The sequence below is a fragment of the Centroberyx gerrardi genome, chromosome 5, assembly GCF_048128805.1.
Source record: "Centroberyx gerrardi isolate f3 chromosome 5, fCenGer3.hap1.cur.20231027, whole genome shotgun sequence".
Lineage (NCBI taxonomy): Eukaryota > Metazoa > Chordata > Actinopteri > Beryciformes > Berycidae > Centroberyx > Centroberyx gerrardi.
The window spans coordinates 34,938,516-34,953,583 of record NC_136001.1 but is presented as its reverse complement, the minus strand read 5'-3'; the positions used below and the strand labels follow the sequence as shown (position 1 = coordinate 34,953,583).

Sequence of the window (15,068 nt, the reverse complement as noted above, 5' to 3'; positions counted from 1 at the left end):
TGCTACTGCTGCTGCTACTGCTGCTGCTGTTTCTACAGAATGTGTGCAGGTCCTTAAAAATGTTAAATTGAATGATCTAAATTCAAGGCCTTAAAAGGTGTGAAACAGTTCTAGAAGTCTCCAGAGTGTGTCTTCTGCTCGGTGTGTTTTTCTGGTTGCCCAGACACAAACTCTGACCCAGATACCGAGTTTCTACTCTCCTGGCTTATTTCTGGGGTGAAACTGGTTTTAAATTTTGTTTAAATTTGCATTCACATGCTGTTGAAGTCTTAAATTTAACTTGGAGAAACCTGTAGTTATCTTGTACTACTGCTGCTGCTACTAGTGCTATTACTACTAGTCCTACTACTGCTGCTGCTGCTTCTGCTGCTACTACTACTACTACTACTACTACTACTACTGCTACTGCTGCTACTGCTGCTGCTGCTGCTGTTGTTATGGTGACTGTGACTGCTGCTATGATTGCTTTACCTACCAGAATGACTACTGCTGCTAATATTACGACGAGTACAACTGCTGTCATCACCAGTGTGAATGAGTTGTTTTCCTGTGTGTTCCTGGTTCCTGTGGTCTGCAGTGTGTTGTGTTAACATGTCTGTAACATGTCTGTAACATGTCTGTAACATGTCTTTAACACGTCTGTCTTCTGTCTGTCTCCAGTCACCCATGGCTGCATCGTGTCAACTATCAAACTCTTCCTACCTGATGGGATGGAGGCCCGCCGACGAGCCGAGTAAGCATTCTCATTGGTTAACACTGATACATGGAGCATTCTCATTGGTTTACACTGATACATGGAGCATTCTCATTGGTTATCACAGATACATGGAGCATTCTCGTTGGTTAACACTGATACATGCAGCATTCTCATTGGTTAACACTGATACATGCAGCATTCTCATTGGTTAACACTGATACATGCAGCATTCTCATTGGTTAACACTGATACATGGAGCATTCTCATTGGTTTACACTGATACATGGAGCATTCTCATTGGTTTACACTGATACATGGAGCATTCTCATTGGTTTACACTGATACATGCAGCATTCTCATTGGTTTACACTGATACATGCAGCATTCTCATTGGTTAACACAGATACATGGAGCATTCTCATTGGTTTACACTGATACATGGAGCATTCTCATTGGTGTACACTGATACATGGAGCATTCTCATTGGTTAACACTGATACATGCAGCATTCTCTTTGGTTAACACTGATACATGGAGCATTCTCATTGGTTAACACTGATACAGGCAGCATTCTCGTTGGTTTACACTGATACATGGAGCATTCTCATTGGTTTACACTGATACATGCAGCATTCTCGTTGGTTAACACTGATACATGGAGCATTCTCATTGGTTAACACTGATACATGGAGCATTCTCATTGGTTAACACTGATACATGCAGCATTCTCATTGGTTAACACTGATACATGCAGCATTCTCATTGGTTAACACTGATACATGCAGCATTCTCATTGGTTAACACAGATACATGGAGCATTCTCATTGGTTAACACTGATACATGCAGCATTCTCATTGGTTTACACTGATACATGCAGCATTCTCATTGGTTAACACTGATACATGGAGCATTCTCATTGGTTAACACTGATACATGCAGCATTCTCATTGGTTAACACTGATACATGGAGCATTCTCATTGGTTTACACTGATACATGCAGCATTCTCATTGGTTAACACTGATACATGGAGCATTCTCATTGGTTAACACTGATACATGCAGCATTCTCATTGGTTAACTGATACATGCAGCATTCTCATTGGTTAACACAGATACATGGAGCATTCTCATTGGTTAACACTGATACATGCAGCATTCTCATTGGTTAACACTGATACATGGAGCATTCTCATTGGTTAACACAGATACATGGAGCATTCTCATTGGTTTACACTGATACATGCAGCATTCTCATTGGTTTACACTGATACCTGGAGCATTCTCATTGGTTTACACTGATACATGGAGCATTCTCATTGGTTTACACTGATACATGGAGCATTCTCATTGGTTTACACTGATACATGGAGCATTCTCATTGGTTTACACTGATACATGCAGCATTCTCATTGGTTTACACTGATACATGCAGCATTCTCATTGGTTAACACACATACATGGAGCATTCTCATTGGTTAACACAGATACATGGAGCATTCTCATTGGTTTACACTGATACATGGAGCATTCTCATTGGTTATCACAGATACATGGAGCATTCTCATTGGTTAACACTGATACATGGAGCATTCTCGTTGGTTAACACTGATACATGGAGCATTCTCATTGGTTAACACTGATACATGGAGCATTCTCGTTGGTTAACACTGATACATGCAGCATTCTCATTCGTTAACACAGATACATGGAGCATTCTCGTTGGTTTACACTGATACATGGAGCATTCTCGTTGGTTAACACTGATACATGGAGCATTCTCGTTGGTTAACACTGATACATGGAGCATTCTCGTTGGTTAACACTGATACATGCAGCATTCTCATTCGTTAACACAGATACATGGAGCATTCTCATTGGTTAACACTGATACATGGAGCATTGTCATTAGTTAGCAGCAATAATCATAGCATTCTCATTGGTTAGCTCTGATGGATTGAGCATTCTCATTGGTTAGCGCTACTAAAGTGAAGCATTCTGATTGGTTACTGCTAGTAAACAGAGCATTATTATTGGACAGTATTGCTAAAAAGCATTTCCATTGGCTAGTCTGTTGCTAGCAGCATGCTGACAGTGTTAAACATACTGACAGTAGATACTTTTGCTCCTCTGGTGATTGTATATGATGCTATTACTGACTGTCTGGCTGCTCACAGACACACACACACACACACACACACACACACACACACACACAGTTTCTGCCTGCGTAGTGATGTGATTATTGTCAGTCTAGTTGTTGATGAGGACAGCCACTGTGTTAACTAACTGCGGGAGACATGGTGTGTGTGTGTGTGTGTGTGTTAGGGCTGCACGATTATGGCTAAAATGATAATCACGATTATTTTGCTCGATATTGTGATCACGATTATTTATCATGATTATTCATCCATTTTGTTTTATTGCACTTGAGCATTTTAAGTTAACCGAAATGCCTTCACATTCATAATGTATTTTATAAATCTATAAATAAAAAAACATTCAAATGTACAAATCTTTGAACCTGTGATTCCGGTGCACCGGGTCCGTTGTTTTTTTTTCCGGGACCATCACCTCTGTAGCTTTAGTTTTTGGGCATTTGTATTCTAAGACACTTATTTTGTAAGAAGTCTATTTGGGTGTTTGTGGGCTTTTATTTTGAAGTTTCCCATAAGGACCCGCGGGAGAATTAGTGTAAATAAGGAAGTAGTACGTTTGCCTGTGTACTGCGTCTCTGGTCGGAGATTAAAAAGGAAATATTTTACCCCGTAACCCGTGCTTCATTGTATACTACACTTGGATCCAAGCTAATGGAAGAGTTTATACGCACTTTGAAAGGTCAGCGGCAAACTGGGTCAAAATTCAAGTAATTTGAGTTTTGATTACGTTGACTAACTGTTGCAGCCCTACACCAGAGCAAGCTAAACCCAGCGTGAATAATCGCCCGCGGCCAGAATCAATTAATTGTGGAAGCCAATATCGACATCGCGATTAATATACGATTAATTGTGCAGCCCTAGTGTGTGTGTGTGTGTGTGTGTTCTTGTTTTTTTATATATGTGAGGACATTTGAAAATCAGTCAGTGGGTCATTTCATGGTTAGAGTTATTTAATGGTGCAGGTTTGGGAATGAATGTAAGATGGATATTCTGTTGCCTATAGTATACAAACCCCTCTGTGTGTGTGTGTGTGTGTGTAGGTGTGTGTAGGTGTGTGTAGGTGTGTGTAGGTGTGTGTGTGTGTGTGTGTAGTTAAATGGGCCATACCAGACCAGCAGCTGACCCAGTATGGAGCTTTCTACTGTACTGGGAGTCCCATCTGTGTGTGTGTTCATGTGTGTTTGTGGTTAGCCGCTGTAGATGCCATGTGCAATCAGTTGGCTGTGTGTGTGTGTGTGTGTGTGTGTGTGTGTGTGTGTGTGTGTGTGTGTGTGTGTGTGTGTGTGTGTGTGTGTGTGTGTGTGTGTGTGTGTGTGGCAGGGTGGTGCCACAGTGGGCAGTGCCATCTGCTGCTCTGTTCTCCAGCTTTCAATCTGGAAAACAGCAAATGAGCAGCAGCAACATGAACAGACTGAAACTCTGTCACCTGGTTCTGCTGATTTGAAGAGTTTCATTTCCAAAACTCCTCGTCCATATATCAGTTTCAGAGAAAGGCCTCAGCCGACCTGAAGTTCATCATGCAACAGTTCAGTGGAAAAGTGTCTCATAAACCCCCTTTTCACACATGAAACCCGTAAAATTGACGTTTTAATTTTTCCACTAAAGGCAGCGGTTTCTGTTGTTCACACAAGACATTCTGCTTTCTGCTTTTTTAACGTAATGCTGCTGCTCACACAACACTGACAATACCGTTAAATTCCTCTGTTGTCGTTTCCCCGGACGTTACGTTTAACCTCCGGAGTCGCTGCAGTTTGAAAACGAACCTCTCCCTCCGCCCGACTCCCAGGATCTCTCTTATCTCACCGTCTGTCCATTCTAGGGCTGCACGATATTGGAAAAAACTGACATTGCAATATTTTTTTTTTCTGCGATATATATTGCGATATGAAAAAATACAGGAATTTTCACCAAATGACTTAGAATAGCTCTATCAAGCCTTGCCCCTTTAAGAAGGTGGCCTTGTGGGTAACCTGCGGGTGACGTAGCAGGAAGTGAGTGTGTTTTTAGCCGCAGCCAGAGTGAGTTGCAGGATGCTAAGTGAGGTAAGTTAGCATAGTTAGCGGGAAAAGAGCTTAGAGTGCCACCGAGAGGCCGTGCGTTATGTTCGCTGCTGTACCGAAATAAAGTGCCAGTTCTCCACTGCAGAGTCGGTCCGGACTCTTAGTAAAAAGCTTGTTACCAGCTACGAGCCAGGCTAAGCTAAAGTAGGCTAGCACAACACCAGAGGCTTCCCAACTACGGTTCGGAGCCGCGAAAGCTGGAAAGGTAACATACACTGCTCTTATAACAAACCCTTAAATCGGAGTAAATGATGTTATATCAGACAGACTTCTCTTGTAGATTAGTCATGGAAAATGAGAACCGTGTGAGTTTTCCTTTTGTATCAAGCAGCAAAAAAGTTGTAGCATGACGTGTTTGAGTTAATTTGCCTTACTTGACATCGCACGTCCTGCGATGTGACTATTGCGCATGCGCACATCGCGATGACGATGCTGAAACGATATATCGTGCAGCCCTAGTCCATTCCACATCTTCATCAAAACAGTGAAGCTGCAGCTGGTTGTCTAGTGGTTTGTTTCCTCCTTACCGGCATTTCACACAGGAGACCGCTGTTACATTTAGAACAGGCTGCATGTGTGAAAGGGGCTATTTAGTCAAACAAGGACTTCACTTCCCTACTGTACCATCATTTGGTTTAATGCTGTGCTGTCAGTCACTTCAGCCGTGGACTTGAAGGATAACTACATCCATTCTCAACCTGGACTCTGTCTTCTCTCTATCTTCTAGCTGAATCATCAGCATCACCATTTGAATAGTGATTCAACCGTCCTTTCTTGTAGGACTTGATCTGAAAAGGAGTAACTCTGAAATCTAAAATAAAAAAAAGCTTCGTTAATTTCCCTTTGAGCCTTTTGAATGAAGTAAAAACAACAACAGTAATTCCTGTAAACTAATCTCTCTGATGGAAGAGATGTGCTGAGTAGTTGTGAGTTTGTTAGACTTCACTTCCTCTCTCTCTCTCTCTCTCTCTCTCCTGCACACTTTCTCTCTCACTCTGTATTACTACCACTTCCTCTTTCCCTCCCTCCTCATTCTCTGCTTCCACCTGAATCCTTCCCTCCTTCCTTCCCTCTCTTCCTCTCATCCTCTCCTCTGCTATTCTACTATTCTGTCGTTTAACTGTGTTAATCTTAGTATGGGAGGTTCAGCTTACATCATTTGGAAGGAAGTCATCTAATGTGTGTGTGTGTGTGAGTGTCTCTGTGTGTGTGTGTATAACTGTGTGTGTGTTACTAGAATGTTAACAGACCAGTTATCTCTGTTACTCACACAGAAATCGGTTTGTGTGTGTGTGTGTGTGTGTGGTTCATTGTTTCAGTTTTAACCACCATTGTCTCCGGTTGTTACTGTGTGTTTGATAATGACATGCCTTTATCAATCTGTTATCATCTGACACATTTCCTTAAAACACACACACACACACACACACACACACACACACACCCCAGCAGCAGCCACTCACGGTCAGGTGGTTATCAAGGATGTTGGATTTTTATAACCACTGCCGGTCCAGGTGGGTGGTGCTTTTGAGTCTCAGCTTTTGAATTGATAGGACTTGGCAAACTGAGAACCCCACCCGCTCGTGCAGCACCGGGTTAGGAATCCAGTGCATCTATTTTTTCCCCTGCAGAATGTAGAGGCAGTGAAGAGCAGCAGAGAGGAGGGGCTTGTTTCTTATCACTGCGAGCGCCAGGAGGGAGGGAAGGGGAAGGAAGGGGGGAGGGAGGGAGGGAGGGGTGGAGCTGTGGGCAGACTTTTTGAAACTTGCGGAAGTAGAGGAGAGAAAAATCAGCTGTTATGGTTTCAGCAGAGGAGAGGAGGACGGAAGAAGAGAAAGACAGACAGAGAGTTTATGTTATGGAGTGAGTCGGAAAGGAAGACGCAGACTCCGGTCGCAGAGGAGAGGAGAGGAAAGAGGAGGAGAGGAGGAGAGGAAGAGACAGATCTGTTTTGTTGTGGAAGAAGCTCAGTCAGGCGGCTTGAGTCGTGGTGAACTTTGACCCGTGACAGCTCACCGGCCGACACCACAGAGGAAGACGAGCTGACAGGTAAACTCTGTTATCCACAATCTAACCCAGGCTTGAGGTAGGAGCCTGGACAGCAGCAGTATGTGTCACAGTATAAATCTGTTAAAGGTGCGTTCAGTGATCTGTGATCTCATGGTGCCGGACAGAACATCCAGCAAGAAACACGTTTGCTGCACACTCAGACAGACTTATTCAAATTACTGATCTGTTTTCATTCATAATTTGTGCGAGTAAAAACACAAGAGTAAACGTTTTTCTATTTAGACTTTTATTTTACAGTTCAAAGGGGAGGTAGACAGGAAAGTTTGGGACAGCGAGGGGGAAGACCCACGATAAGAGTCCTGGACCGGACTGGAACCCAGGACTCCAGCACGCTCCTTACTCTCATACATTCTGAATAAAAACAAACCAGCTGGTCTAAGTGTGCGGCAAACACTTACTCCTTGTTGGATAATAGGCTTGGGCTGATATTTGATAATATGGAATATCGCAATATTCACAAAATAACAAGATTTTTCGCGGTATCGGTATTATTATTATCATTATTATTATTATTAATAGCCTAGAAATTAGCTGTAATTTAAAATAAAGAACATAAAATACCCCCAAAAAAAACCTGGGAAACCCCAGGGATAATATCATATATTGCGATATTTTGGCGGGACAACATTTTTTGTCTCAGCCTATTGGATAACCTCCGCTCTTTATCAACCTCCATCACCGACCAGTTTGCATTGCAGAGCTTCTCTCCTCCTGTACTGAGTCCTGATTGCAACCTGATTTTAAACCTGTTTAGTGGCAGAGAGGACTCAGCTGTGTGTGTGTGTGTGTGTGTGTGTGTGTGTGTGTGTAGATGGAAACTACTGCCAGTGTTTTCCACTGTCAGTCTCTGTTGGACCACATGCAAAACACACACCGCTAGATCTGATCTGGAGTCTGGACTACTGACTTCTTTGGACTGGTGCGCTCTGTGTGTGAGTGTGTGTGTGTGTGTGTGTGTGTGTGTGTGTGTGTGTGTGTACATGTGTGTGCAAACTTGCTGTTGGAGTCTTGTGAGCCGTAGTTAAAGAACTGTAAATTTAGGTCAAGTTATACTGTGGACATTTTCCACTGCTGTGCTGGCGTTCTGCCTGAGACTGCAGCATCAGAGTCACAGTCTCTCTGGGTGGGAGGGGGAGGGGGGGAATCGGGGGGGGGAGGGGGGTCGTGTGGGAAATGGATGTGCGCTGGACTTGAACTTGTGACACTGAGTGCGTGTTCGGAGCCGTAACTGACATCACTTTAAAGGAGAATATCGGTGTGTTTTAGAGTTACAGCCCAGTCACTAAATGATGTCAGTATCTACTCATGTCAGTTGAAACTCTGGTGAAGTCTGTATGTCAGTGTAACACACACAGAGAGTTAGCTAGCGCTGCTCTGTAGCAGCCGTCTCCAGAACAACAGTAGTGAATGGAGATGCGTCTTCATGGTACGTTCAGACTACAGGCTGCAAAGCAACAGGAAGTCTTTCATTTTGAATGGAAGCTCAGAAAACGTAGCGGCGTGTCGGGCAGCGCGGCTACAAACTGAGGTTCAGCTGCTTCAACTGTTTCCCACGCTCTGATGGTGCCGTGACGCGTGAACCAATCAGAGTAGAGGGAGGGTAGAGTAGGCCGGTTATATTTTGATTCATATATTGATTCATTATTTCAATTAATAACTAATAAAACAGAAAAGAAATGAAAAAAGATCAAATAAAACAAATAAAAATGAGACAAAGGTGCTGTCGGGAACATTTGTGATTATGGGGTAGAGCGAGCTTGAATGACCCAATGAAGTGTTAAATACAAATGGGAAAGTTATATTGACATACAAAGCAGCACTGTTTTCAACTGAGTAGATAATGACCACATTTTCATTTTTGGGTGAGCTATTCTTTTAAATAAGCTTTGACATTAAGTACAAAATGGTAATTACTAATGAAAATCTGTTTCTCTCTCTCTTTGTCTCTCTCAGTACAATTTAATTTGGTTTTACTGGCATTGAATACAGTGTGGCAGATATTGCCAAAGCTTTAGTCATGGTAATCAATTTTCTCTTTACCTTCCTCTCCCTTCAGTCCAGTTGAAGCCAGTTGCATTAAATTGAACTGCATTGGCTCTCTCTCTCTGTCTGTCTGTCTCTCTCTATCTCTCTCTCTCTCTCTATCTCTCTGTCTATCTCTGTCTCTCTCTCTCTCTCTCTCTCTCTCTCTCTCTCTCTCACTTTGTGTCTCTCTGCCTCTCTCAACTTTCATTTTCAAAGGTGCTTTATTGGCTTGAAATACAAAAACACGTATTATCAAAGCAGAAACATCAAATAACAGATTCTAACCAGATTCAGATTGTTGTTGTCAGATGTGACAACAAATAGTTCAATAATACACTAATCAATCATCAAATCGGTAGACAAATTTGTCAAAATACACACAATAAGCATCTTTTGTCTGTCATTATTAATGTCTCTCCTGTCTGAAGTTGTGACGGGTTACAAGAATTTTTCATTTTTTATTTGGGGAAAGGTTTTCTGAATTACTACATTATATAATAATAGTATTATTTTGAGGTTAGGAAGCTAGCTTTCTCTTTTTCTTGATAGTTTCTCTGCAGTAAGATCTGCCGCTGTCTCTCGCTCTCGCTCTCTCTCTCTCTCTCTCTCTCTCTCTCTCTCTCTCTCTCTCTCTCTCTCTCTCTGTTGTTTCCTAGTTACAGATTAACAGAGAGTAAAGTTTACCTTCATTCCTGACCCCTGACTGTTTCCAGGTAAAATGGTGGATTAACCCTTTAATTTCAGCTGGTGGTCTGGAGTAGAGGTCTGACAGGACCCAAGGCTGTATGTTGGGTATTGGCCGGGTAGGGCTTGGTTTTTAAATGGGTCGGGTTCGGTTGTAGCACAATGTTTTACGCTCCTCCACCCCCCACCCCCCCCCCCCACCCCCGAGTGCTGCGAGAGCGCCAACGAGTCACATTTCTCTTATCCTCGTTTTACAGCACTCAGGAACAGGAAGGTAAAGCTGTTCAGACAGGGCAGTGGATTAGTAAAATGGTCTTTGAACATATTTTCTATCAGAAATAAAGTTTACTATTATTATTACTGAATCGAACATCGCCTCTCTCTCTCTCTCTCACTCGCTTTTTTTTTTTCTTTTTTTTTTCTCCCCTTTCCGCCCTCTCACTCCTGGTGCTGAAGGACGCTCAGCAGGGAAAATCAAGTCCTTTATAAATGTTGTATCTGCCGTTTCTGACCATGCCTTCTATTTCTGTTTTTCATTTGTGGATTTTGAAATGAAAATCAAATCACCATTTGTTTTTCATTTTTTAATTTCTGTTTCTGACAAGAAAATAGAACGACCAAAAAATGCACGGACCACTAGGCTATGACTTTTAAATAGGAATGTTTTGATTTGGGGGTTTGGGGTCGGGCTAGGGCTTCTAATATTGCGGGCCTGAACGTTGTGGGCTGGGCTTGGGCTTAACCTCCAGGCCCGTACGGACCTCTAGCAGCAGACAGCAGAGGTTGTTGCTGCAGGACGGGCCGTGCTGCGCTCACACTGCAGCTCAAACTGCCCCAATTCAGATCTTTTTTCCCTCCTATGGGACACAGATCTGATGTTTTCAGTTCAGTGTGAACAGAAATAAACACATGGAGTGTGTATTTTCTTTTCGGATTCATATGTGACCTAAAATCTGATCCAGGTCTGATCCGGCCATTCAACCGCAGTCTGAACCGTCTGATCGGACTTCATGTAGGTTTTACGTTGCTTTCCACAGGACAGATCATCATTTAGATTGTTGATCTGCAGTAAACCAATCACGGTTTATTAGATAGTCCAAAGTTGAGAGAGACAGGAAAAGATTTCTCCCTCGCTGTTTAAAAGCAGTGCTCACCCCCTCCCATTCCTGAAAAAAAGGCTTGTCATGGTGGAATCGATGAAGTGAGCGAGTAAACCTGTTGAACTAGTGAACTTGTTGAACTAGTGAACTTGTTAAACTAGTGAACTTGCTACCTGCCTCTTCACTTGTCACAGTGGGACATGTGACCTTCAGCAGGAGAAACATCTGTCAAAGTGAGACTGGTAACCGGTGAGACTTCTCTGTAGGTACGGTTAGCTTAGCTGTTAGCCTTTATGCACGCTGCTTTGCTAGGTTTGTCCTTAGGAGGCCTCCATCGTGCCGTGGGCGTATAGGTTTTTTATTTACAAATTTGTTGGAGCTGACTACAGACTGGTGTCACATAGAGCTGCAATGATTAATCGATTAGTTGTCGGTTTGAGTCATTTTTTAAGAAAAATAAGTCAAAATTCTCTGATTCCAGCTTCTTAAATGTGAATATTTTCTGGTTTCTTTACTCCTCTATGACAATAAACTGAATATCTTTGGGTTGTGGACAAAACAAGACATTTGAGGACGTCATCTTGGGCTTTGGGAAACACTGATCGACATTTTTCACCATTTTCTGACATTTTATAGACCAAACAACTAATCGATTAATCCAGAAAATAATCGACAGATTAATCGACAGTGAAAATAATCGTTAGTTGCAGCCCTAGTGTCACATGACTTACTGTAGTAGTGATGGAAACTGGCTTCACCAGAGACTAAATCAGTCTCACGTCCCTCCCTGCCTCGGACACAGTTCGTGTCCTGAGTCCAGCTGTTCGACAGGAGGCTGTAATGCCTCTGTTCAGCTCACACTACACTGCTGTGTCGCTGAGGCTGTCTGATGTTCAGACAGTCATGAAGATTTCCACACATCAACCAGAACAGTCAGGTTTCACACAGCTCAGAGCCGTTTGACTGCAGCAGTTATTTAGTGGATTGACCCTTTAGCCTCAGGACTGCTGGGTGTTCCCTCTGTGTTCACTCAGCAGTGGAGCTTCACCACAGCAGTAACACCGCCCAATTAGTTCAGTGCCGAATAGTTTTCTGTATTGGTCTTCCTGGTGGATAACTGGCCAATCGTAGACGAGGTGACGTCACCTCCAGATGTTTCCAGCAGCTCCAGTGGAGTTTGATATGAGAAAATGTTTCAGGATGTAAAACATCAGCGGTAAACGTCAGGTTTTGGTGTCAGTCCCTCAGAATCAAAGAGCGAGGGCTTCTTTCTAGAGCCGCCATTTTGCACCGAGAGACGTTCAACAATCATACAGGGAGAAATCCATCGTAGAAGAGGAGAGAGACCAGTTTCTCCACCACAGGAGCAGGAGAGAGACCAGAATGCACTGCAGCAGAGAGACAGGTTGAGATTTGAGGAAGGGGCGTGTGTCTTCCTGGGAAATATAGCAAATATGTAAATATGATGTAGCATAGTGATGTAGTATGTATGTGATGGTGTGTTGAGCCCTTTGAGACATGCTTGTGATAAAGCGCTATATAAATGAACTTGACTACACTACACAACAACATGTCAGCACCAAACAACACATAATGCAGACACGTCGCAGCGCAGCAACAGCACAGGGTGCAGAAGAAGAAGGCGGTGTGAAAAACATGGAGCTCAGGAAGGTGAGGTTGGACTTCTGCATGAACTCCGGTGGCGACGCTCCACCTAAATGTGCCGAAGCTTCGATTGTTTCGGTGTAACGAGCAGGTGAAAACGATGTGTCAGTACACCTTGAAGAACCGTTTCCGTTGCTGTCGCCGTAGTTACTGCAAGTGTTGTTTTCCTCCCTGCTGTTTCCATGGTAACTAAAAGTGTTTCTCCTCTCCATCTCTCTCTCTCTCCCTCTTCCAGTGTCATCCAGGCTCCGCTGCCGCTACCTGTAGACAAGGTAAGAGCAGAGCTGTGTGTGTGTGTATGTGTGTGTGTGTGTGTGTGGTGGTGTTACCCTGTCCCATGTGTAAGTTGTTGTTGTGTGTCCCAGGTTTATAGGCATGCATGTGTGACAGAGCCGGGTTATATTGTGTGTGTGTATGTTGGTGGGTGGTTAGTTGGCAGACACGTGAATAGTCTGGACACACACACACACACACACACACACACACACACACACACACACACACAGAGCAGTGTAGTCAGCTGATAGAGGAATGTGGGGAACGCTGCCAGTCTCTGCTGCTGCTACATCAGCCGTCTCTCCCTCCGCTCGCTCTGCCTCTCTCTCTGCCTCTCTCTCTGCCTCTCTCTGCCTCTCTCTCTGCCTCTCTCTCTGCCTCTCTCTCTGCCTCTCTCTCTGCCTCTCTCTCTGCCTCTCTCTCTGCCTCTCTCTCTGTCTCGCTCTCTGCCTCTCTCTCTGCCTCTCTCTCTGCCTTTCTCTCTGCCTCTCTCTGCCTCTCTCTCTGCCTCTCTCTCTGCCTCTCTCTCTGCCTCTCTCTGCCTCTCTCTCTGCCTCTCTCTCTGCCTCTCTCTGTCTCTCTCTCTGCCTCTCTCTCTGCCTCTCTCTCTGCCTCTCTCTCTGCCTCTCTCTCTGCCTCTCTCTCTGCCTCTCTCTCTGCCTCTCTCTGCCTCTCTCTGCCTCTCTCTCTGCCTCTCTCTCTGCCTCTCTCTCTGCCTCTCTCTGCCTCTCTCTGCCTCTCTCTCTGCCTCTCTCTCTGCCTCTCTCTCTGCCTCTCTCTCTGCCTCTCTCTCTGCCTCTCTCTGCCTCTCTCTGCCTCTCTCTCTGCCTCTCTCTCTGCCTCTCTCTGCCTCTCTCTGCCTCTCTCTCTGCCTCTCTCTCTGCCTCTCTCTCTGCCTCTCTCTCTGCCTCTCTCTCTGCCTCTCTCTGCCTCTCTCTCTGCCTCTCTCTCTGCCTCTCTCTCTGCCTCTCTCTCTGCCTCTCTCTCTGCCTCTCTCTGCCTCTCGCTCTCTGCCTCTCGCTCTCTGCCTCTCTCTGCCTCTCTCTCTGCCTCTCTCTGCCTCTCTCTCTGCCTCTCTCTGCCTCTCTCTGCCTCTCTCTGTCTCGCTCTCTGCCTCTCTCTCTGCCTCTCTCTCTGCCTCTCTCTCTGCCTCTCTCTGCCTCTCTCTCTGCCTCTCGCTCTGCCTCTCTCTGCCTCTCTCTCTGCCTCTCTCTCTGCCTCTCTCTCTGTCTCGCTCTCTGCCTCTCTCTCTGCCTCTCGCTCTGCCTCTCTCTGCCTCTCTCTCTGCCTCTCTCTCTGCCTCTCTCTCTGCCTCTCTCTCTGCCTCTCTCTGCCTCTCTCTCTGCCTCTCTCTCTGCCTCTCTCTGCCTCTCTCTGCCTCTCTCTCTGCCTCTCTCTCTGCCTCTCTCTCTGCCTCTCTCTCTGCCTCTCTCTCTGCCTCTCTCTCTGCCTCTCTCTCTGCCTCTCTCTCTGCCTCTCTCTGCCTCTCTCTCTGCCTCTCTCTCTGCCTCTCTCTCTGCCTCTCTCTCTGCCTCTCTCTCTGCCTCTCTCTGCCTCTCTCTCTGCCTCTCTCTCTGCCTCTCTCTCTGCCTCTCTCTCTGCCTCTCTCTCTGCCTCTCTCTGCCTCTCTCTGCCTCTCTCTCTGCCTCTCTCTGCCTCTCTCTGCCTCTCTCTGCCTCTCTCTCTGCCTCTCTCTCTGCCTCTCTCTGTCTCTCTCTCTGCCTCTCTCTCTGCCTCTCTCTCTGCCTCTCTCTCTGCCTCTCTCTCTGCCTCTCTCTCTGCCTCTCTCTCTGCCTCTCTCTCTGCCTCTCTCTCTGCCTCTCTCTGCCTCTCTCTGCCTCTCTCTGCCTCTCTCTCTGCCTCTCTCTCTGCCTCTCTCTCTGCCTCTCTCTCTGCCTCTCTCTGCCTCTCTCTCTGCCTCTCTCTGCCTCTCTCTGCCTCTCTCTCTGCCTCTCTCTGCCTCTCTCTGCCTCTCTCTCTGCCTCTCTCTCTGCCTCTCTCTGCCTCTCTCTGCCTCTCTCTCTGCCTCTCTCTGCCTCTCTCTGCCTCTCTCTGCCTCTCTCTCTGCCTCTCTCTCTGCCTCTCTCTCTGCCTCTCTCTGCCTCTCTCTGCCTCTCTCTGCCTCTCTCTCTGCCTCTCTCTCTGCCTCTCTCTCTGCCTCTCTCTCTGCCTCTCTCTGCCTCTCTCTGCCTCTCTCTGCCTCTCTCTCTGCCTCTCTCTGCCTCTCTCTCTGCCTCTCTCTCTGCCTCTCTCTCTGCCTCTCTCTGCCTCTCTCTGCCTCTCTCTCTGCCTCTCTCTCTGCCTCTCTCTGCCTCTCTCTGCCTCTCTCTCTG

At 45.4% G+C, this 15,068-nt stretch overlaps 1 protein-coding gene across 8 annotated transcripts in view; it reads left to right on the top strand.

Moving 5' to 3' along the window:
• Positions 1-15,068, top strand: part of slmapa (sarcolemma associated protein a) — a 76,016-nt gene that overhangs the window by 26,457 nt on the left and 34,491 nt on the right. For 7 of the 8 annotated variants that reach the window (XM_078283511.1, XM_078283514.1, XM_078283516.1 and 4 more), the window contains exons 3-4: positions 661-733; positions 12,695-12,731. In XM_078283511.1, the coding sequence (XP_078139637.1) occupies positions 661-733; positions 12,695-12,731 (110 nt within the window). Of the gene's footprint in view, positions 1-660; positions 734-6,888; positions 6,965-12,694; positions 12,732-15,068 lie in introns of those variants that run through there. The other variant, XM_078283515.1, reaches the window with a different exon arrangement.